At 54.2% G+C, this 22,404-nt stretch overlaps 1 protein-coding gene across 2 annotated transcripts in view; it reads left to right on the top strand.

Moving 5' to 3' along the window:
* The first annotated feature begins 1,759 nt into the window (after nt 1–1,759).
* Nucleotides 1,760–22,404, top strand: part of LOC116993928 (SREBF chaperone) — a 41,872-nt gene continuing 21,227 nt past the window's right edge. Inside the window, exons 1-4 of one of the 2 annotated variants that reach the window (XM_033055184.1) lie at nt 1,760–1,918; nt 11,639–11,840; nt 16,902–17,025; nt 18,159–18,316. In XM_033055184.1, coding sequence (XP_032911075.1) covers nt 11,719–11,840; nt 16,902–17,025; nt 18,159–18,316 — 404 coding nt within the window. In that variant the 5' untranslated portion in view covers nt 1,760–1,918; nt 11,639–11,718. Of the gene's footprint in view, nt 1,946–11,638; nt 11,841–16,901; nt 17,026–18,158; nt 18,317–22,404 lie in introns of both variants that reach the window. The other variant, XM_033055175.1, reaches the window with a different exon arrangement.

Below are 22,404 nucleotides of genomic sequence, written 5' to 3'. Positions count from 1 at the left end.
ATGCTGGTTTGGGAATGTGCCCTGTTCCTTAGTTTGGGAGCCCTGGCATGCTCAGGGCTGTGGCTGCTGCTCAGGGGCAGCCCAGGGAAGCCAGGCAGGCTCCATGGACTGTGGCAAAGCCATGGGGAGGGAGGGAGGGGAGTCAGGCCATGTGTGTGCTGCAGTCCCACTTGTCCCTGGTGGCCCCTGGGTGGCAGTGGCAGTGCCCAGTGCCACTGCTGCTGTCCCAATCTGCCAAGGGAGGAGGGGAGGAGCAGCAGGAGCTGGCACTGCAGCTGTGATGGGCACAGAATGGTGTATAATTGCAGTAATAGCTGTGTGATTATCCTTGGAGAGATCCCAAAGCCTGGCTCCCAGGCTCTGCCTCTCCCTTTTGAAACCGGCAGGGGCATTGTGTGACATCATCACTGTGACATCATCACGGTGTGACATCACTGCTGGCTTTTGCCTGGTTCTTTCTGCCCTTAGCCAGTGCCTGTCTCCAGAACAGGGCTGAGGAGCCTGGGCCTGACCCCGTGTCCCCATGCAGGGGCTGTTCCTGGGGTCAGAGCCCTTTGGAACCTGCACCGTGCAGCACTGTGAGCTCAGACAGGGCCATGGCACCAGGGGCTGCTGAGCCACAGCGAGGACATCACCCAGCCCCATGTCCAGCAGTGGCCTTGGCCACCAGGGCACGCTGGGGCAGCTGTGCTGAGCCAAGGCCATCGGCACGGCCGCGGTGGGGCCCAGGGCTCGCTCCGGGGCTGACGCTGCGAGAGGGCAGCCAGAGAGTGGATGGCAGGAATGGTGCCATCGGTGGCAGGACAGGATGGCCTTGCTGGGGTCAGCCACCAGCTGCGTGCTCAGGGCCACTGCCTCGGGCAGTGTTTGTGTGCCACTGAGAAACTGGGCCTTGGCCTGAGGGCTCAGCTGCACGCAGGGGAGGTCCCACCAAGGCTGGGGTGCTGGGACAGAGGTGCAGGACTCTGGGAGAAGGAGCTGTGTTATGTTGGGAAAAACTGCAGGGGCTGTTGGTAAGCATCGGAGTGTGAAGCTGCGAGGGCCCTGGAAAGGCTGTGGTGGGGGTGCTCAGCCCCTGGAGATGAAGAGCAGGGAATGTTCTGCAGCATCCTGCGCCATGCCAGCACCTGCTGGAGGGAGGAGAGCGGGGCCATTGTTGGGGGAGAAGGGGAGATGCTTGGCCTGTGGGTACTGCTCGTCTCTCCCAGTGCCCACCTCTGTCCCCTGCACCGAGCCAGGGCTCCCGGTGCAAGGTGCTCCCTCCCGATGTGCTCTGCCCCGGGACGCTCCACGGCTCCTAATGCCTAATCCCCGCCATCAGCTCCTCCTGTCCGTCCTGTGATACAGGGGACTCCCAGCGCCTGTGCCGCACATCCCCGCAGTGCCTGGGGCGGCTCCGCTGTCCCCCGGCCCGCAGCGCGGCCCTGTCCGCGCCAGGCCCGTTCCCGGTGCCGCCGCCGCCCTTCGCCGCTCCACGTGCTCCCGCCGCCCCCGCGCCGCTTCCGGGGGCGTGGCCTGGTCGAGCGGTGGGCGGGGCTATGCAAATAATGCGTTGTTATGCAAACACCACGCTCGCCCCGCGTGGGCGTGGCCATGCAAATGAAGCCCATAGCGGGAATTAAACCCCTTGAGGGCGTGGCCGGGGAAGGCGTGGCCACGCTGACGCGGGGGGCGTGGCCGGCGTGCGGCGCTGCGCGCGCGCGGTCGGGCCCGGCGGCGGCGGCGGCGGCGGCAGCGGGGGGAGGGCGGGAGGGGGTGGGAGAAACCGGGCCGGGAACGGGCGGAAAAGCTCGGGATTAGCGCGAGCTTGGAGCTCATAAACCCCGCAACATCCCGCATCCAAAAATAAACCAGGCCGGAAAAAACCCCCAGCGACGGAGCACGAGAGCCGCGGCCGCCGGGAGGTCAAAGGGCGGAGGTGAGGCAGGAGCCGCTTCCCGGTGAGGTGAGCGGGGCCGGGCGGCGCGGCCGGGTGTGGGGACGGCCCCTCAGCAGCCCTGCCCTGCCTCGGGGCCCCCTCAGCCCCTCAGGAGGGTCCCGGCCCGCCCCCACACCCCTCTGCTTTGGGGGGAATTCGTGGGGAATTGTGAAGGGAAGGGTGGGAATGCGGAGTGTTTTATCCGTGGGGTTTGCTGGTGCCGTGAGGGTTCGGTGCCGTGAGGGTTCGGTGCCGCGGTTCTCTGGGGATGGGCTCGGTGCTGCCAGTCTGCCCTCAGGATGATCACCCGTCCTGGGGGTCCTGGCATGGAAATCCAGGAATCCACAGAGACACGGAGGAAGTTTTGGGGCGCCAGAGGTGCACAGTGAGGAGGGAGAGAGGAGAAGGGGTTCATCCTGTCTGCTGCAGGATCAGGAGGTGGTTTAGGGGGAAGGGTTAAAATGATGGAATATGTGACGGGAGCGGTGGGACGGGGCAGTGCAGAGCTCCTGCAGGGTCGGTGCAGGGTCCCTGGGCAGGGTTTGCTGCTCTGTGGAGCTGGCTCTGTGCTCTCAGCAGCTCTCCTGCCCCTGAACCACGCTGGGCTTGGGGATTTGATCACGATTTAGGGGTCAGCTTCCCCCTGTGAGTCAGAGTGAACGGCTTTGCATTCTGTTTAATACAACGAGCAAGGAGCCTTTGGAATGCTGAGGCAGCTCTGGGGCTGTGTTTGGGAGAACCCCGAGGAAAGGACTCCGGAAAGATTCTGGCCTTAGTGCCAGAATTTCCTGAATGCAGCATCCACGTGTTTTTCCGGGTTGCTGAAAGGCAAACCAAGTTTCTTTTCATTCAAAGGGCAGAGATGAGGCGTGAGCTCCCTCTCTGTGAAACCAGAGCTGCGAGGGCAGGACTGGGGTGGTAAATTTGGGATTACACGAGCTGTTGTGTAATGCAGAAAGGAGATTAGCTGGCTGGGATTGGGAAGAGAGGAAAACACCCCGGGATGTTCCCTGAACATGACACAGCTCCCTGTTTCCAGGTACAACTTGGCACCGTTTATTTTTCCAATCATCATTTAAATATTACATCCCAAAAGAGCCAAGAACAATCAGGGTTTGTCTCAGGAGTGTTAAAATAGTATTTTAAGTGTCAGAATCCTGTGATGAATGAATTAGGCTCTCACTGAGTTACTCAACACTATTTTCAGTCGGGGTTGCTGTGCCTGTCTGGCGTCAGAGTTTGGATCAGTGTGCACCAAAAACTCTGTATTTTTTCCCCTCTCTGATGAGAATTTAAAAAGTAGAGCAGGTACAGCTCAGGGAACAAAAATAGCATTACCTGCCTGTAGTGGAATGCAGTAGGCGAGGAGCAGCAGCACTTCCAGCAGATCCTGAGCCCTGGAATCCTTTCCAGGCCAGGCAGCTGCAGGCACCCTCTCTCCTTCCCCAGGAGACTCTCCAGGGAGCTGTGGCTGGAGATGGGGCACAGGGGGCTGCTGGGGCTGAAGGAGGAGCAGCAGCTGCTCTCCAGGCACTCCTTGGCTCTCACACCTGTGGCTGTGATTCCTTGAATCCCTTTCTCCCCCTTGTGCAGTGCATGAAGGGTGGGAAGGAGCACTGAGCAGTTCCATGGTGCTGTTTCTGTGTCTGGGAGTGCTGCTGCTCACATCCACGATGCCCAGAACAGGGAACTGAGGGAATCTTTTCATTCCTGTCCTCAGGTGAAGACCCAGCCCCAGTGGCTCAGAACAGCCATGGTCTTTGGCATAACTGGGAAAAAATAAAGTTTTCCTCCCAGGAAAAGCGTGATTTCAGCATGGTGGGCAGTGGGGAGGGCAGCAGGACTGCAGTTCTTAAATCTGAATTAATCTTGTGTGGAGCATTGTGATAAAGGAATAATAGCTGGTTTGTTTACAAAAGACAATGTCCGAGTCAGACTTGGGGACTTGCTGCCTCACACAGGAATGTTGGGATCGTTTCTCCTTCTGGAAGGAAGAGTGCAGTGATTTCCTGGGCTTGGCTTCCTAAGTGATGATTAGGAAGGAAAATGTGTGGTTCTGTGTGATGCTGGGAGCCCTGGCACTGGTGTGTGCAGCCTTGTTCCTGCAGTGACCCAGGAGCTGTGCAAAACCGGTGGCTGGCAGTGTCACCTCCCAGGTGCTGTGTCCTCTGGGCTCTCAGGGCCCTTCACAAGCCCCAAGATCTGGGAGTGCAGAGCTCTGAGCCATGGAAACTGTCCTGATCAAAGTTCTGGGGAGTTTCTGAGGGAGCCATGCAGGGGAGTGCAGCTGAGGGCTGTGTCTCAATTGTTACTTCTGATTTTGTGGGTAAATGGTCAGAGCTGAGGGGTTTTGTGTCCCTTTGGTCATCCCTCCCATCCTGCCTGTGAGGGGATCCCTGGCAATGCCATGGCTCCCAGAATTGCAGAGTCTGGGGTGGAAACACGGCTGAAGCTCTGGCTGGGTGTGTGGGGAGGGGAATGTGCTCCCCAGAGAGCCAAGGGCACACACTTGTGCTTTCCTGCCAAATCCACGAGGTTTGGAAACCCTTCTCTTCACCAGAGAGGTGGGAAAGCTCTTGGTTTATGTTTCCACAAGGAACTTTTCAGGGGAATGGTAGTGCTTCATGGATAAACTTCGTTTGACAAGCTCTAATCACAGTAAGGCAGGAAATTCCTGCCACTGATAGCTGGACTTTGCTGCAGGGGTGTTTAATAGTGCTCAGAAGATATTTCTGAGGGGATTTTGGAGGGAGGTTTGAACCCCATATGGGCTGTGGGTTTGGAAAATGCAGGATTCTGCTCAGAGGGTTTATGTGGATGTGGTTTGCCTGGGAAGGGTTTTGGGACACTGCTGTCTGCTCCTGGGGCTGCAGTTCCTTCCACAGACAATGTTTGCCCATCCTGGCCACTCCTGGAGGTGTTTCTGGCCTCTTTAACTGTCCCTGCCCTGCCAAACCGAGGAGTGAAGCATGGAAACACCTGTCGTGGCACATCCCTTAAAAAAAGAGCTGCAGTTCAGGTATTCAGACATCAATTGAATTTTGAATTGGTCTGTTTCAGAAATAAACACCAGGCCATACAGACAGAATATGTTTGCCTACATTTAACAGGTTGGTTTGGGTTTTAGTTCCTGATATTGATCATGAGCCACCAATGCTGATTTCTGTTCTGAGGGAGAGGTTTGAGCCAGGACAGAAGGAACCAGGGAAGGAGCTGTGCTCGGTTCAGATCCTGCTCTGCTGAGGAAAGGAGTGATTCTGCACTGAGTTGGGATGGGGAATGGCTCTGGGTGCTTCCCAGGCAAACTGTGCCTCACAAAAGCAGGGCTGGAGCTGGGCAGGAATCCTTAAAGTGCTGGTTTGTTGTAGCTTTCAGCACTCCTGCAGTGAGGTTATTCAAACCCAGAGGTGTTTCTGTTCCTCTTTGAAGAGCAGCAATGCCCCAAAGGAAGGAATAAGATAAAAATCAAACCTGACTGTCTGAGGGCAGCAGGGGACTCTGGGAATGCAAGAAGGTGGTAAAGGAAGGAACAGAGAGGAAAACTTCATGTCTGGCATCCCCAAAACTGGAATGTTCAGCAACATTTCACTCTGGGTGAGCAACTGGTGGTAGTGCCAGGCTACAAAAAGGAAGAGCAGCTTTGCAGGCTGTCGTTTCAGGGGATATTTCTGTCTGTGTGCTCACAGCAGGACTCAAAAAGACCTGAAAAGCTTTAGGAGGTGTCATTTGGGACATGGAAAGTTGGGGATGTTTTTAAAGCCTGCAGGAGAGCCAGCAGTTGGTGTGGGTGAAAGAGTGGGATAGAGAGAATGGGGAATAGCAGTGATCCCCAAATCCTGCAGCCAGTGGGAAATGGCTGAAAAGCACCTGGCAAGGTGAAGGAGTGTGGAAAGCTGGGGCTGCTGTGCCACAGGTGCACCTTGGCAAGGTGAGTCTGCTTTTTCTAGGACAAGATACCAGGGCTGTTTGTGGCTGCAGAAAAGCAGCTGAGGTCATGAATCCTCTGAGGTTTGATTTTTATCCAAATAAGAGGCTTGAGTCAGTGCAGTTAAAACAAACCCAAGGCCTAAGAAGGTGCCAGTGTCTGATGGAGAAAATCGTGGTTCAATGAATGTATTGAGAGCAGCAGTAACACCCTGTGAACGGGCTGGGTGTGCTGAGAGGGGCTCTGGGGGCTCACCCCTCACTGAAGTGCCAGAGCAGACTGTGCATGTTCAAGTTGTAAATACATAAAGCAGAGAAGGGCTGCACGTGTGACTCGGTTGAGAAACTGGTTGGAGCAATTAAAGGTGGCCTGGAAATGGGCTGGTGCTGAGGAAGGGCAGTGGGGAGGTGGGGATTCAAGCAAAAATAGCCAGCTGCAGGCATGAGGATAATTGCTGGGGTGTAATCCCTAATTGAAGGACCCCTCCTGTGTCTGTGGGAAGGGGGGGGTGAGAGTTGGAGTGTGACAATCGGTGCTGGTGGCCTTGGCAGCTCTGCAGGAGCACTTGGACTCCAAGGACTCATTCCATGGTTCCCAGAGCCACTGCTGGGGCTGGCTGTGCCCACTGGGACACAAGGGTTAGAGCCTGGAGGGGTCTGGGGAATCTGTACCAAAGCCTGTGACACCTGGGGACAGAGCACATTGATAAACTGCTGGCAGCGATTTGAGCAAAGCTGGGAGTGAGGCAGAGCCTCTGGCCCCTCGCTGTCACTGTCCCAGTGTCCCAGCTCCAAACCCTGTCCAGCCTGGCCTGGGACACTTCCAAGGACTGAGCAGCCACAGCTTCTTCTTCTTCCAGGGCCTCTCCACCCATCCCTCTCCATCCATCCCTGCCCTGTGGCAGTGCAGCCATTCCCTGTGTCCTGTCCCTCCATCCCTTGTCCCCAGCCCCTCTCCAGCTCTCCTGGATCCCTTCAGGGGCTCTGAGCTCTCCCTGGAGCTTCTCCTCTCCAGATGAACATTCCCAGCTCTCCCAGCCTGGCTCCAGCCCTCTCTCCTGGTCTCACTCCAGCAGCTCCACATCCTTCTGCTGCTGGATCCCCACACTGTGCACAGGTCCAGGCAGATGACCCAAAAACATTTTGCCTGTTTTATACTCCAGCCAAGAGGCTTGGGCTGAGATGTTGACCCTGTCTGGTGGAGAGGATTGGAAAAGGGCATGAGTAGGAATGCTACCTGTAGTAGAAGGGAAGAGCAGTGCAGGTGTGTGCTGGGCAGGCTGTTTGCACAAGGCTCCAGTGATGGATGGATGGATGGATGGATGGATGGATGGAGTGAGTCCCTGGGGCCTGTGGCTGGCTCTGGGCTGGGAGGGACAGCCAGCAGAGGGGACAGGGCCATTGCAGGCTGTGTTTGTGGGGAGGCTCTGGGCTGTAACTGCACGGGGCTGTTGCATCAGTCTCTGGTATTTTTAGGAGAAAGTGATTCCCCAGCCGCTTGTGGAGCGGCTGCATTGATAAACAAAAAGGAGGAGATTACTGCCGAGGGACCACGTGGGGTGCAGGATGTGAGCTTGGCAGGGCAGGCGCTGTCCCTGCTGTCCCTGCTGTCCCTGCTGTCCCTGCTGTCCCTGCTGTCCCTGCTGCTCCTGAGCCCGGCCTCAGGGCACGGGTCACTGCTGCTGGGGCTGTGTATCTGTGTGTCAGGGGCTCCTCTGCTGCTGTGAGTTATCCCGGGATAAAAGGGACAGCCCCTTCCTGCTCTGAGTTATCCCGGGATAAAAGGGACAGCCCCTTCCTGCAGTGATTTATCCCGGGATAAAAGGGACAGCCCCTTCCTGCTGTGGGTTATCCCGGGATAAAAGGGACAGCCCCTTCCTGCTGTGAGTTATCCCGGGATAAAAGGGACAGCCCCTTCCTGCTGTGATTTATCCCGGGATAAAAGGGACAGCCCCTTCCTGCTGTGAGTTATCCCGGGATAAAACGGACAGCCCCTTCCTGCAGTGAGTTATCCCGGGATAAAAGGGACAGCCCCTTCCTGCTGGGCTGCCTCAAGCCTTCCCAGCTCCACTCCCTGATAAAATCAAACCTTTCCCAAGGCTCTGCCATCCCCGAGCTCTCTGACCTCCCCTGTGTGTCCCTGAGGATGAGGAGGGAGAGCAGGAATGCCCACTGAGCCCTGTGAGGCTGGATTTACACCCTGCTCCATTCCATTCTTAATTCCTAGCACAGTTTCCCTTTTTACACTGCACTGTGTCACACCCTCAGGGAATTAGGGATGGGATCCCAGGATGTTTTTCCCCCTGTGTGCATCACATCCTTCAGGATCCTTCCCCCCCAAACCAGAGTGGGATTCTGTGCCTGTGCAGGTGGAACATTCCCAGCTCTCCAGGCTTGTGCTGGAGAAGGGCTTGGGAAATGTTTCCTTGTGTTTGGAATCTCTGTTCTTCATGTGCAAGGGAGCTCCCCTTGGCTGGGTGCAACAGGAGGAGTGAACTTTGAAATCATGTTTGTTCTAAATTTGGTTATTTTCTCTTTTTGCCACAAATCCCTCTGTGTTTCATGGCTCTGCACGTGGAACATCCTGTCCTGTCTCATCATCCACAGCACCAGGTTGTTGTCTGGTGCTGCTGGGAGTGTTTTGGGCAGGAAGAAAGGATAGAAGCCACACTCAGTGGTGCAGGAGTGCAACTGAGGCTCTTCTCCTGAGGCAGAAAAGCTTAAAAATGTCCTGAAAACCATTTTGGAAACTGATGTTGAATGTCAGCTCCTGTTTTGGGAGCAGATAACTTTATCTGACATGCAGAGGTTATTCAAGAGTTCTCTTTGAATCTTTGTTGTTGCTACTCCAGCCTTTCAAGAGATGTTAATGATATGTAGTGTGAGTGAAATACCACTTATAAATGGGGTCTGTTCCCGATAACCTCTGAATTTTTAATCTCAAACTATAAATGAACGTTGTATAGGGAGGAAAACAGGCAAAAAGAAGTGGGGCAAAGTGAGTCAGAACAGGTAAAATGAAGGAAGTTTGCAGAATTTGGGGACTGAAATCTGGCTCACAAACTCGTGTCAGGCTCCCAGCACTGTTGTACCACAGAGCTGGAGTGGGGGAGTGCACTCAGCAATGTCATTTTCTGCCTTTTGAATATGGAAAGCACCCCTTGTGTGCAGGACAATCCACTCGGGGCTCAGAGGCTTTCCAAGCCCTGTTGTGACAGCAGTGCTGGGTTAACCCTTGCAGGCTGCAGCCTCCCCAGGGCTGTGATTTTCCCATAGGAAGTGCTCTGTTCCCCTGACCTCCTGTCCCCTGGCAGCACAAAGGCTGCCATTCTTCCCATGGGAATGTGAGGGGAGAGCAGGACCTCGGTGTTAGAGCCCATTGTGCAGCCGTGCTGGGAAGGAGCCTTGTCCCCAGCCAGGCTCTTGTTTTCCCACCTCTCAAGTGCTGAGGAGCGTTCCTGGCCCTGGCTGGGCACAGCCCATCCCTGCTGGGAGGGACAGGTGGGTTCTGGGCTCTGTGCCTCCCTCCTGCTCCTCCCTCTGTGGCTGGTGGCCTTTGGAGCTGGAGCAGTGGGTGTCTCAGCGTGGCTGAGCCCCTGCAGGGCCCGACAGAGGGCAGGGAAATGCAGGAAATGCAGGAAATGCAGCAGCTGCTCTCTGCACCTGCAGGGAGCCTGAGATTCCCTTGTTCTTGGTGCTGAGTTAGGGCCCTGCTCTGAGAGCTGGAAATCCTCATTTTTAGTAAATTCTTCCTTCTTTCCCATTCATTCCTCCCCAAGCACACCTTGGCAGGACAGCTCCCCATCCCAGGTGTGCTGTGCAGGGCTGGGGTGTGCCCTGTGCAGAGCAGCTGGGGATGGCAGCAGCCCCTGGGTGTGGATTCTGGTGGGATGGGAGGGGGCAGAGGGACCATCCTGGGGCTGTTCCTGCTTTGCCAAGCTTGGGGGTGTGAGTAGAAAATGCTGGGTTAAAATTCCCATTGAGGTTCAGATATAGGCAACATGATGGAGCAAGTGATTGAATGTACAAGAAAAGTATTATGAGGATTTATTTTGGATTTTTTATTTTATATTCCCCCCCTCCAAGCCTCACTGGCTCAGCTGTGTGTTTTTATTACACCTAATGCCCGATTCCAGAACATTTTGTGTAAAAGTAAGGAGTTGAGCACACCTAAACCCCCAGGTGACTGTGTATTAGAAAAAGGAAAGTTTTTACCTTTGTTGGTTCATCCTCTGAGCTGACAGGGGCTCTGCTGTGTTCCAGTGTCCAGGGGGCTCCGGGGAAGGCTGCAAAGCCTTTCAGACAGAAATGTAAAGAATTTGAAACATGTAGCTATTGTTGAGCCAGATAAAAGCTTTTGTCTGGGGAAAAGGACCGAGTGTGAGTTGGTTTTTCTGCAAAGGGAAGTTGTACATGTCTGCTGCTGCTCAGCCTGGGTTTTGTAGGAGGGCAGGACACTGGAGCCAGCTGGGGTGGAAACATCCCCATGCCCAAGTGCTTCCAGGCAAAAGGCAACAAATTCTCCTTTAACATTTGTCCTACAACCAGCAGGTTTATTTTGGTTTAGATAATCTCTGTTTGGAGAAGTGACTTGGAGCAGGAACAGTTCCTGCTGTTCACTCTTAGGAGCTCTGCCACAGCACAAAGCAAATAAAGATGGCAGATTTTAATGTGCAAGCCCCCCAAGTGAGAAAGGAATACTGGCTTTGGAATGCTCTGTGTTTTCTTTTGGAATGCTGCTGTTGGACAGCAGGGGAAGAGAGTAAATACAAAGTTTTCCTCCTTGGAGTGACTAGAAATTGTTGCCAGCTCTGTGCTCCTCCCCAGAGCAGCTTTTGGCAGCTGGAGCTGGTCACAGAGCCACTTGGGGCGTGTTTTTTGTCACAGGAGCAGCATATCCTGAGTTCCTCATGGAACAGGGATGCTCCATCCTGACAGGAAAGTTGAGATCTGTTCTGTCATTTCATAGAATCAAAAACCCCAAAATGGTTTGGGTGCAGAGACCTCAAGGATCACCCAGTGCCACCCTCTGCCATTCAGGGACACTTCCCACTGTCCCAGGGTGATCCAAATGTCCCAACCAGGGATCCAGGGGCACCCACAGCTGCTCTGGGCACCCAGTGCCACCCTCTGCCATGGCAGGGACACCTCCCACTGTCCCAGGGTGATCCAATCCCAGTGTCCAGCCTGGCCTGGGACACTGCCAGGATCCAGGGGCAGCCCCAGCTGCTCTGGGCACCCAGTGCCACCCCTGCCATGGCAGGGACACCTCCCACTGTCCCAGGGTGATCCAAGTGTCCAGCCTGGCCTTGGGCACTACCAGGGATCCAGGGGCAGCCCCAGCTGCTCTGGGCACCCAGTGCCACCCTCTACCATGGCAGGGACACTTCCCACTGTCCTAGGGTGATCCAAGTGTCCCAGCCAGGGATCCAGGGTCAGTCCCAGCTGCTCTGCCTGCCCTACCCCAGCCCTGCCATGGCAGGGACACCTCCCACTGTCCCAGGGTGATCCAAGTGTCCCAGCCTGGTCTGGGACACTCTCAGGGATCCAGGGGCATCCACAGCTGCTCTGGGCACCCAGTGCCACCCTCTGCCATGGCAGGGACACCTCCCACTGTCCCAGGGTGATCCAAGTGTCCCAGCCAGGGATCCAGGGGCACCCACAGCTGCTCTGCCCCCCTGCCCCACCCTGCCCACCCTGCCCGGGCAGGATTTCCTGCTGACCGCCGGTGGTTCCTAGAACGAGCTGGCCACGTTCCTCTCCCTGTGGCTGATGTTGTCTCTGCTTTGCCCCTAGCTGGAGGCAGTGCCTTGGCTGCAGGGCTGCCCGTGCTGGAGCTGGCCCAGCGGGATGGCCTCGAGGTGAGGGGGCTGAGGATGACCCTGACTGAAAGGCTGCGCGAGAGGATTTCGCGGGCGTTCTACAGCCACGGGCTGCTCTGTGCCTCCTACCCCATCCCCATCATCCTCTTCACTGCCCTCTGCATCCTGGCCTGCTGGTGAGTTCGTGCACACGGGGCTGGGGAGGGCAGGGGAGGGGGCTCTTGCAGCATTCTCTCTTCTGGGCCCTCCCAGAAGCTCGCTCTTTATTTGGACTTTATTGGTTTTGTCACCTCCTTTTGTGGGACAGAAGGAACAACAGGAATGAGCTGTCTTCATCTGGTTTAATAAGTAACAGCTAATTGAATAATGGAGCAATAAATGAGATGAAAGCAACCCTCAAGCAGCTGGTAGTGGACTCCAAACCCATGAATTAAAAATGGGCAGAAGGAAAGCTGATCTTTCTTTGCACACCTGCCTGTCCTGTCCTCCCTGGAGCCTGCACTCTTCTGTTTCATCCTTGGCACTCCTGTGTGGGAGTAGGTTCCCTGCTCTCCTTATGGACCCTAGCTGGGATCCCTGGTTTGCAGGTGGATATAATTTTACTCCCAGGAATGTCACACAGGCTTGGAATCATTTCCAGCAGGGCACTGTGGGGCTGAGAAAACTTTGTGCCCAGACCATGCACCCATGAGCATGTACAGGTTCTGTCTTGCAGGGTTTCATTCTCTTGTCTGCTTTGGGCAAAATAAACCCAATGTGATGATTTCCTCCCCTGTTTGTGTGTTACCACAGACCCAGGTTTTCCTCTGAGCTGTGATGGGCTGCTCACACATCTCAGTTAGAACATTGCCCAAGGGAGGATTTTCACATGTGAAAACCTCAGAGGTGACTCCTCCTGGCTGGAACTCTGTGGTTGTGAGCAGCAGTGAGGGTGTTGCTCCCTGGTTTGTCACTGCTCCACATCAATCCCTGTAACCTGCAGGGACAGTTTTGTTCTCAGTCTCTTGTCCTGCAGAACATGAAGCTTCCACAAGGCCCAGCCAGGTGGTTCCCACCTTTCTGTGTCTGATATGATTGCAAGCAGCAGCTCTGTGTTTGGGCTCAGCTTTGGCAGGTGCAGCTTTCCAGTGGCGTTTCTTCAGCTGGAAGCTGCACCCAGCAAAGCCAAACCAAAGTCCCTCGTGTGTCACTGTGTCACCTCCTTCCTGCTTGGGAATGGCTGCCCAGGGTGGGCTCAGGCTCCTCATTCCAGCTCCACTGCTGCTGCAGTGGGAAGTGTTCACCCACAGAGTGGTGTGTTTGGGGGATCAAAACATTTCCTTTTGAAATTCAGCATTTCCTGCAGAGGGGAAAATCTGATGGGGTCACCAGCAGCTCTGCTTGTGCTTGGGGCCTCAGCCCACGGGGTGGGGACTTGGAGCTGCCCTGTCACTGCTCAGAGCAGGCAGCCTGTGGGAACTGGGGATTTGTGCTTTGCTGAGTGCCAAAATCTGAGGATTCTGCCGTGAGTGGTTTCCTCCAGGCTGCAGAAACCCATCCAAGACACCATCAGGCAGAAGAGTCTGTTTTCTTTAATGAGTTCCAGGAGCTCGTTAGCAAAGCAGATCCTGTGGGAGAGACAGGTGGCAAAAGTGTGGTGACAGCCCTGGAGGGCAGGAGAGTCCTGGCAGAAAGCTGGGGTGAGGCTGAAGGTCTTGCTCCCTGTTTTTGGGGGTGCTTCAGTTCCTGTTCTGAGCTGCAGTGCTTTGAGTGCTGATAACGAGGTGTTAATTGTGGCTCCAGAAGTGCCTTTGCTAATGAGCTCAGAGCTGTTCCAGGGTGGGGTCAGAGTGAAGGGATTGCTTCCTGGGAAGTGCCTTTTGCTGTGTGAGGGCTCAGGGATGGTCCTTGGCACCGAATCCTGCTGGAATGGAGCTGTCTGTGCTCTTTGGAAGCACTCCTCTCTCTGGCTGCATTTCACTGAAATTGCACATCCCAGCCACCCCTCTGCAAACAGAGGGAGCCACTGGGGGAAAATCGAGGCCCTGCACTGAGGCAGAAACTCATTTAGGCAGCATTTGTGTGCAGGGACCCTCAGCACTGTGTGCAGCTGGACTGAGACAGGCACAGAGCAGGGAACTCACAGAATCATGGAACTGGTGAGGCTGGAAAAGGAGAAATTTTCATGGGGAAATGAGAGCTCATGGAGTCCAGCCATTCTCCAGCACTGCCAGGGTCTCCTCTGACCCATTCCATGCTCCTCATGGTTAATAAAGACATTCCAGCAAACCAGAGTGGATCCTGTATCCTGAGTTCTTCACAGGGACAGAGTGGATCAGTCTCTCTGCACCTGGAGCCAAGGAGAGCTTGTGGAATTCTGCTGCAGAGAAAATCATCTCAGTTACTGGGGTTCTCCTCCTCACATCAGTCAAACCCCCTCACCATTTTTGTGTGCAGGCAGTTTTTAAAAGCTGAAATAAAGCACAAGGTCTGCAATTTATCCATCAGGGGTTCTGGCCTCAGGCCAGGCACCATGCAGGGGGTAAGGTCACCACAGTTTGCTCTGCTTGTTTTGGGTGTCTTTGCTCCTGGAAGGGTTTGTACAGACACTTGTGCAGTGTTTTTAATGCCACTGACAGATGAGACACAGCATCTCTGGGTTTGATAATAAATTAATACCCAAAGCAAAAAACCCTGTGACTCATTCTCTGTAGTCCTAAAGTCTGAAAATGCAAGTTAGTCTCCAACCAGAGGGAGACTTTTCTTGTTTTACCATAAATCCCTTTGTAGGGGACACTCATTTTCCTCATCCCACTTGAATGGATCTGTGCTGGGATCTGCATTTTTCCCTGGAATGAGGGTGTCACCAACCTTGTGTGCCAGCAGCCCAGAGAGGAGGAGGTGATAACTGGAAAAGTGACCATTGGGGTAAATTTGACATCCCAGTGCCACTCTGAACAGTTCCTAGTTCATTGAGGATTGCAGATGGCCCAGGTGACTCTGCAGCAGGTTTAGGGCAGTTAAAGAGGTGTTTGTTATTTAACTGAGACACAGGTTCAGCTCCTGAAGAGTGGCAGAAGTGGCTGGGACCAGAGCCCCTGGGGAGCTGTACGTGTGTGTACACATTTATTTATAATTATTTCTGTAAGAACATACCACTCTTGTGTGTTTGCACTATTTGTGTGGTAACCAGAGCACCTGAGTCAGACTCCTCCTGTTCAGCTCCCCAGAGAGCAGAGTCTGCTCTGGGATTTCACAGTGCCAGGGGAGCAGGGGAATCTCCTTTCCAGAGCAGGTTCTGGGGCTGTGTCAGGGCAGAGCCACCCTCCCTCACTCACTCACAGACAGGTTGGTGATGCCCTTGCCAAGGCTCCAAAGGCTCTGCTGCTGCCAGGTGTTGGCCTTGCCAAGCCTCTGGCAGGGCCTTGTTAGCAGATTCCTCCCTCCTCAGAGGGATTCCAGGCTGGGCTGCAGCGACCCAAGGAGCTGGGAGCTGTGTGAATTCCATGGATCAGCTCCTTCCCTGCTCCCTGAGGGCTGGCAGCTCCCTGCTCCCCTCCAGCCCCCCTGCCTGGGGCTGCTCTGGGAAGGGGGAATGTGCAGGGAGGGATTTGCCTGGAGCTCTGCTGGCCCTGCTCCATCTTGGCCCCCTGAGCCATCTTGAAAATATGTCAAGTACTTGGATGAGCATTTGTGCTGCAGTTCCTGCTGCAGCTCCAGCTGCTCCCAGGATCTGTGTTTGCTTTGCTCTGGGCTTTCAGAGGGGCTGCAGGGTGCACAGTGATGTGAGCATCTACAGAGAGCCTTTCCCAAACCAGAACAACCTGAGCTTTCCTGTCCTCTTTGTCACATCCCAGGATCACAGGTGGCCTTGGGAGGCACCTCTGGAGGTGAGCCAGGCCCAGCCCCTGCCAGGCAGGGTGACCTGCAGCAGTGACCCAGGGATGTGCCCAGAGAAATGTGAGGAGTCAAACCCTGGAAGTGTCTTCCCTGGAGCTGAGGTGGGGCTGTTCTTCCCTCCCTCTCCAAAATCATAATAAATCTGGACAGTCTCTCATTGTAAATGATTCAAATTCTACAAAGAAAATTGTGACTCCTCCCACCTCACAGGGAATGCCCCTCTGCAGAAGCACCTTCTGTGAATCTCAGGTGTTTTCCTTGGATTTCACCAACACTGAAATCATTTAGGGAAAAAATAATTCCTCCTCAGTCATCTGCTGAACCTGCTCTGCTTTGTTTATCACTTATGCTTGATTTTATTATTCCTTTTTCTCTTCCCTGCCCTTGCACAAGGAAATGCTAATAATTAGATGCATTTCTGTCAGACCAATAAAAAGCAAATCTGACAAGCTTGGCTTCATTGTTCTTTTCAGCTGTTTGTTGTTTCCTCTGAGCCTTGTTCTTCCATGGCCTTTGATGAGCCAGGCTCATCCCTAATGAAGTGGGCAGAGCCTTGCAGGAAAACAATTCCAAGGCCTTTCTGTTTATTGTGTCAATACTGTCACAAAATTCATCTACAAACAGGAAAACACATCAGGAATCATAAAGCCACAAAAATACTGAAGTTCTGTTCAGGTCAGTTTGGTGCTGACCACTCCAGATTCTCAATGGATCTCTCTGTCAGCAGCCTTGCTTTTCCCACCAGTTCAATTCTGATCTGCTTTTAACCATTTTGAGAACATTTGGAGTTTAAAATCCCTTTCTAAACTCTCTGTAACCTCAGGTTCTCAATTTCTGAATAGTTCAAAGTCTGCTGTGGGACAGGAGCTGGTGGCAAAGCAGCAAGAAGATCAAGATTTCATGGGTTTGGTGTCTCACTACTGCTCTTAAAAGTGCTTTGAGGATCAGTGGAGTTCACTGACGAGTTTTGGAAACAGTTTGACTGGAAATGAGGAGAAGCAGAGGACTGTGAAGGATGTGGGGCAGGGAAGCAGGCAGTGGGATGTACAGAGTGGGGTTTGTGTGGGCACACAGTGACTGAGCCATGGCCATACTGGGTGGGTTTTGCCATGGCTAACGTGGGTGGAGGAGCTCAGGACAGGCCCTTCTTTCTCTCCCAGCACTTTTAGTTATCCCTTTCCAGGGGAGAGGGGCTCTTGGGTACCAATCCATCCCCCTGCAGGCCAAAGCCCTTGTGCTGGCTCTCCTGTCCTGCACAGCTTGGCTTGGCTGAACTGGGCCTGGTCATTTTTTCATCTCTTCCATCTGAAAAAGTCCATGTACCTCCAAAATGAGAGTTCCTGGTTGTGTTCCCCCAGCTACCCCCTGCTGAAGCTGCCACTGCCAGGGACAGGCCCTGTGGAGTTCAGCACCCCAGTGAAGGATTACGCTCCCCCCGGAGCGGGGCCGCAGCACGGCGAGCCCGGAGAGCGCCCGGACTGGGTGGGTGCTGGGGATGGGGACACGGGGGTGGGGAGGGGACACTGGGGAGGGACACAGCCCTGCGGACACGGCCCTGGGGAGGGACACGGGGATGAGGAGGGACACGGGGATGGGGACACAGCCCTGGGGAGAGGGACACAGCCCTGGGGAGAGGGACACTGGGCTGGGGGGACACGGGGATGGGGACACAGCCCTGGGGACACAGCTCTGAGGAGGGGACAGCCCTGGGGACACAGCCCTGGGGAGGGACACAGCCCTGGGGAGAGAGACACTGGGCTGGGGGGACACGGGGATGGGGAGGGACATGGGGATGGGGAGGGGACACTGGGGAGGGGACAGCCCTGGGGACACAGCCCTGGGTAGAGGGACAGCCCTGGGGACACAGCCCTGGGTAGAGGGACAGCCCTGGAGAGGGACACGGGGCTGGGGGGACATGGGGATGGGGAGGGGACACAGCCCTGGGGAGGGACACAGTCCTGGGAAGGGGACACAGCCCTGGGGAGAGGGACACGGGGATAGGGAGGGAAACAGCCCTGGGGACACAACCCTGGGGACGGACAAAGTCCTGGGAAGGGGACACAGCCCTGGGGAGGGACACGGGGCTGGGGACACAGTCCTGGGAAGGGGACACAGCCCTGGAGACACAGCTCTGGGGAGGGGACACAGCCCTGGGGAGAGGACAGCCCTGGGGATGGGACACAGCCCTGGGGACACAGCCCTGGGGAGGGGGACACAGCCCTGGGAAGGGGACACAGCCCTGGGGAGGGGGACACAGCCCTGGGAAGGGGACACAGCCCTTGGGAGGGGACACAGCCCTGGGGAAGGGGACACAGCCTGCTGAGCCTGAGCTGCCTCAGCACCTGCTGGAGCTGCCCCTGCACCCCTGGCAGTGTCCCAGGCCGGGCTGGATGGGGTTGGAGCAGCCTGGGGCGGTGGGAGGTGTCCCTGCCATGGCAGGAGTGGCACTGGGTGAGCTTTAAGGTCCCCAGGACACAAACAGAGAATCAGACTCCTTTAGCTCTCACTGCTGAGTCCTGCCATGTCCCACCCCTGATGTGGGAAGGGAAAGCAGAATGGCAGAGCCATCCCTGCCGTGGTTCTGCTGCAGCCTGACACTCTGTGCTCTCCCCCAGTACGTGGGTGCTCCCGTGGCCTACATCCAGCAGATCTTTGTGAAAGCCACCGTGTCCCCGTGGCAGAAGAACTTCCTGGCTGTGGATGTGTTCCGCTCGCCGCTGTCCCGCGTCTTCCAGCTGGTGGAGGAGATCAGGAACCACGCCCTGAGGGACAGGTGAGGCACAGGGAGCTGCTGCTGGGCACACCTGGGCACTGCCCCAGGGCTGGGCATGCCCTGAGCAAGCTGGGATCCATCCTGCACGGGGAGCAGTTCATTTGTGCTGGAGAGCTCTGTGCTCCAGGTGAGGCTCTGAAAATCCTCAGGAATCTTCTGGTCAGAGTCCAGAGGGGCCTGCAGGGTGATACAGGTGCAGTGTCTCAGAATTCCTTCACCACCACACCAGCTCCATAACACAGGGAGTTCCTGGGCCTCTCTGGAATTTCCTGGTTAGGAACCTCCTCCTGACTTTCTTTGGCTGTTTTTAGGACCTGCTTGGCTTTACCCTTTATACAAACAGCAGCTTTTCCTCAGCTTCCAGGCATTTGCACGGGGAGCTCCCACTCCCCAGCCCAGCCCCCTGTTTGTTAAAAGCCAAACAGAAAACTCAGGGCTCACTGTGAGAGGCTCAGCATTCCTTGTGCCATGTCCTCTGGCTGTTGTGACAGAGCAGAGCCTCACACAGATTGGCAGAGGAGTCTCACTTGTCAGGTGTTCTCCATGGAAAGGCTTTTCCTGAAACACCTCTGAGTTCACAAGTCCATTTTTTGTGGCCACTCACATCAAGTTTGCACACTAAGAGGAGATCTATTCATTCCTTATGTCCCTCTGTCCTTTCCAGCTCCCACCTTAAAGCAGAAACTCTTTTTACCCCCAAGTGGGGTCTGCAGAAAGGGTATTAATATTAAATTTATCCTTTTGAGTGTCCCCCCTGCCCCTGTAACTGATGATTTGTCCTTTGGGGGCCCATCCTTTACCCCCAGCTGCTGCTCTCAGAGGTCATGTTTTAGAAATGCCATTTTTGCTCTCCAGAACAGATTTCCTCAGTTTTTCCTCTCCCTGCCAGCTCCTCCAGCCTTGGCACTGACCTTCTGTCCGTGTGCTCAGTCCCTCTCCTCCCTTATCCTATGGGATAATCATCTGTTGCCAATTACAATCAGAAACAACTGCTCCCAGGCCTGTGTTGTGTTCTCATTATCTCCTTTGTCTGCTCATTGTATTCCCATTATCTCCCCTTGGCGCTGCCCTTGATGAGCAGTGATGCAACACAGAAACAAAATTATTACTTTTATTATTATTCTTCATGCCAGCAGAAGAAAATTACTTCAACATTTAGACCTAAACCTTGGGGCAAGGTTACCATTTTGGGGATGCATTTGGGTATTTCAGGAAACATCTAATTTTGAGATGAATTCTGCAATTACCTCGAAAGTCATTATGAAGTTCTTGTTTGTTGGCAGTAACAAAGTTGAGCAGAAATAATTTTTATATGCAAAGTGGCTTGGTTTTTTATATTCTATTATGTATCTTTTATATTATTTTGTGTTGGAGAAGGGAGCTGAAGGTTGTTGAGTGTACCTGGGCAGGAAACAACCCCAGATGTGTTTCCCTTGGTGCAGATCCCTGTGAGTCAGGAGTGACCTGGAGCTGTGGTTTGCCCAGCTGTGGTTTTGGTGTCACTCTGCAGCCACAGCATCCCACAGGGACAGGGCTGGGAGCGTGGCCTCGCAGATGGGAGCGTCCATGGGCTTATCTGCAGCGTGAGCTGTTATCTGTGCCACGTTCCAGGCTGCTCAAACACAGCCCATGGCCATCTGCCTCGTCCTGGAGCCCTGGCCAGAGGCATTGCTGCACAGTTCCTTTTCATTCTCATTCCCAAGCCTCTGTCTGACAGCTGAGGCTTGTCCAGGTGTCCTGCCATGCAGCCCCAGGGTGCACATTGTGCAGGGAGTGCTCACAAAGACAGATGATCATTTTTGAATTTCTGTGCCGTTCTTTGTAGTTATTGCAGAAGAAGTCTCTTCTGGAGAGGGATTTTGCAGAGGTTTCAGTGCATTTACCATCTGGAGTCACCTCCTGTGACGTGCAAGGCAGAGCCAGGCAGGGCTGGTGTCTGTCCTGACCTGGATTTGCTCAGCACACCTTTCCTGATCCCACTGTGGAAGTGGCTCTGTGGGAGCAGCAGCTCCAGTGGGAGCTTTGCACAGGCCCTGCCTTAGCCTCAGACTTTCAAATTTAAGTTTAAATTTAAGGCCTCCCCCTGGCCCACATGTTCTAGTGATGGCAAGTGAGGTGTGTGTATAAAATGAATTATTTATTGAACAGACAGGACATAACAGCTGGAAGATGTTCATCACAAATTCTACAGAGTGTAACATTAAAAACTCCCAGCAGATTCCAGCACAAACCCTGCAGGTACCAAGGCACCTGTGTTAAAGCTGGCAAAAGAATCAGCATTGACTGGGAGTCAAATAGATTATTGATATAGATTAGATATAGATATAGATATAGATGTAGATATAAAATGATTAATAATAAAAAATCAGACTGACAAGGCATAGCATTAAATCCAGTGTTCCTGGTAGCTGAGACAACCCAAACAAGTAATTTTACTTACTAAATTTACCAGTCTGTGTGGATCAGGATGTTCCCCACCCCTTGAGTCTTAAAAGTCATAGGAAAGGTGGGATGCAAATCAGGATCAAAGCAGAGTTGCTGGGGGTGATTTTTCAGCTGCAGTGACTGGGGGGTTCAGCAGTGGATCAGTGACTCCCCTCACTTCCATTAATGGTTTTTAGCGCAGGGTCCCTCAGTGAAGTCCAGCATTTCACACATCCCTGCTCATCACAGCAAGTGTTGGAGAGCTCTGCAGTGACCTGCCCAGATGTGTACAGGGCAATCTGGTTACAGCCTCAGGGCAGTCCAAGGTGCAATGAAACTCAAATTGTTCCCACCTGCTGCAAGGGGTGATTTTATACCTTACCCCGAGGAGGAGGTGCACAGAACTGATCCCATAGTCATAGAAAAATTCGGGTTACATTCAGGGAAATCTTTTCCACCCTGTGTGACAGCCAGAGTGAAGACAGGAGCATTTTAAAGCAGTAACTGATATACACTGCAAATTACTGGGACAGGCCACAGGCAGGCATTAATCCAAACAAATGGAAACTCCAGTGCTTTAGTAGCCTAACAACACTGATCAGGGTTTTACCACTGGGTGGGTTGGGCTGTCTTTGCTTCCTGGAGCATCACTCCAGCTGCAGGTGAGCCATGGAAAATATGGAATTGTTGTGGAATTCTCATCATCCGAATATTTTCATTAAACGAGTGGGAAACCGAGCACAAACCCAGCAGCTGCTGTTATCAGTGGCACAGCTTGCAGGAGCTTTAGGTGGAAATTTCCCTTCCTAGGGTCAGGTACTGTTGGTTCTGTGTGTGCTGTGTTACAGTGGCCCAGGAAAAGCAGCAGTGCTTTTTTCTTTTCTTTCTTTTTCTTTTTCTTTTTCTTTTTCTTTTTCTTTTTCTTTTTCTTTTTCTTTTTCTTTTTCTTTTTCTTTTTCTTTTTCTTTTTCTTTTTCTTTTTCTTTTTCTTTTTCTTTTTTTTCTTCCTTTTTCTTTTCCATTTTTTCCCTTTCCCACCCCGTTGCTCCCGTGCCGGTTTTTGTGTTGGCGCTGTTCCGGCCGCCGCCACACGGGGGCGCTGCGGGGCCGCCGGGGCGAGCAAAACCCGGAACTGGAGCGGGGCTGGAACAGGGCAGGCTCCAAAACACGGAACTGGAGCGGGGCTGGAATGGGGCAGGCTCCAAAACACGGAGCTGGAACAGGGCCTGGAACGGGGCAGGCTCCAAAACCCGGAGCTGGAGCGGGGCTGGAACGGGGCAGGCTCCAAAACACGGAGCTGGAGCGGGGCTGGAACGGGGCAGGCTCCAAAACACGGAACTGGAGCGGGGCTGGAACGGGGCAGGCTCCAAAACCCGGAACTGGCGCGGGGCTGGAACGGGGCAGGCTCCAAAACACGGAACTGGAGCGGGGCTGGAACGGGGCAGGCTCCAAAACATGGAGCTGGAGCGGGGCTGGAACGGGGCAGGCTCCAAAACACGGAGCTGGAGCGGGGCTGGAACGGGGCAGGCTCCAAAACACGGAACTGGAACAGGGCCTGGAACGGGGCAGGCTCCAAAACACGGAGCTGGAGCAGAGACTGGAACGGGGCAGGCTCCAAAACACGGAGCTGGATTATTTTTAAATATTATTAAACATGTACACAT

Source organism: Catharus ustulatus, chromosome 1, assembly GCF_009819885.2.
Source record: "Catharus ustulatus isolate bCatUst1 chromosome 1, bCatUst1.pri.v2, whole genome shotgun sequence".
Taxonomy (NCBI): Eukaryota; Metazoa; Chordata; class Aves; order Passeriformes; family Turdidae; genus Catharus; species Catharus ustulatus.
The sequence above is the reverse complement of the archived record's forward strand: the minus strand, read 5'-3'. Positions and strand labels throughout refer to the sequence as shown.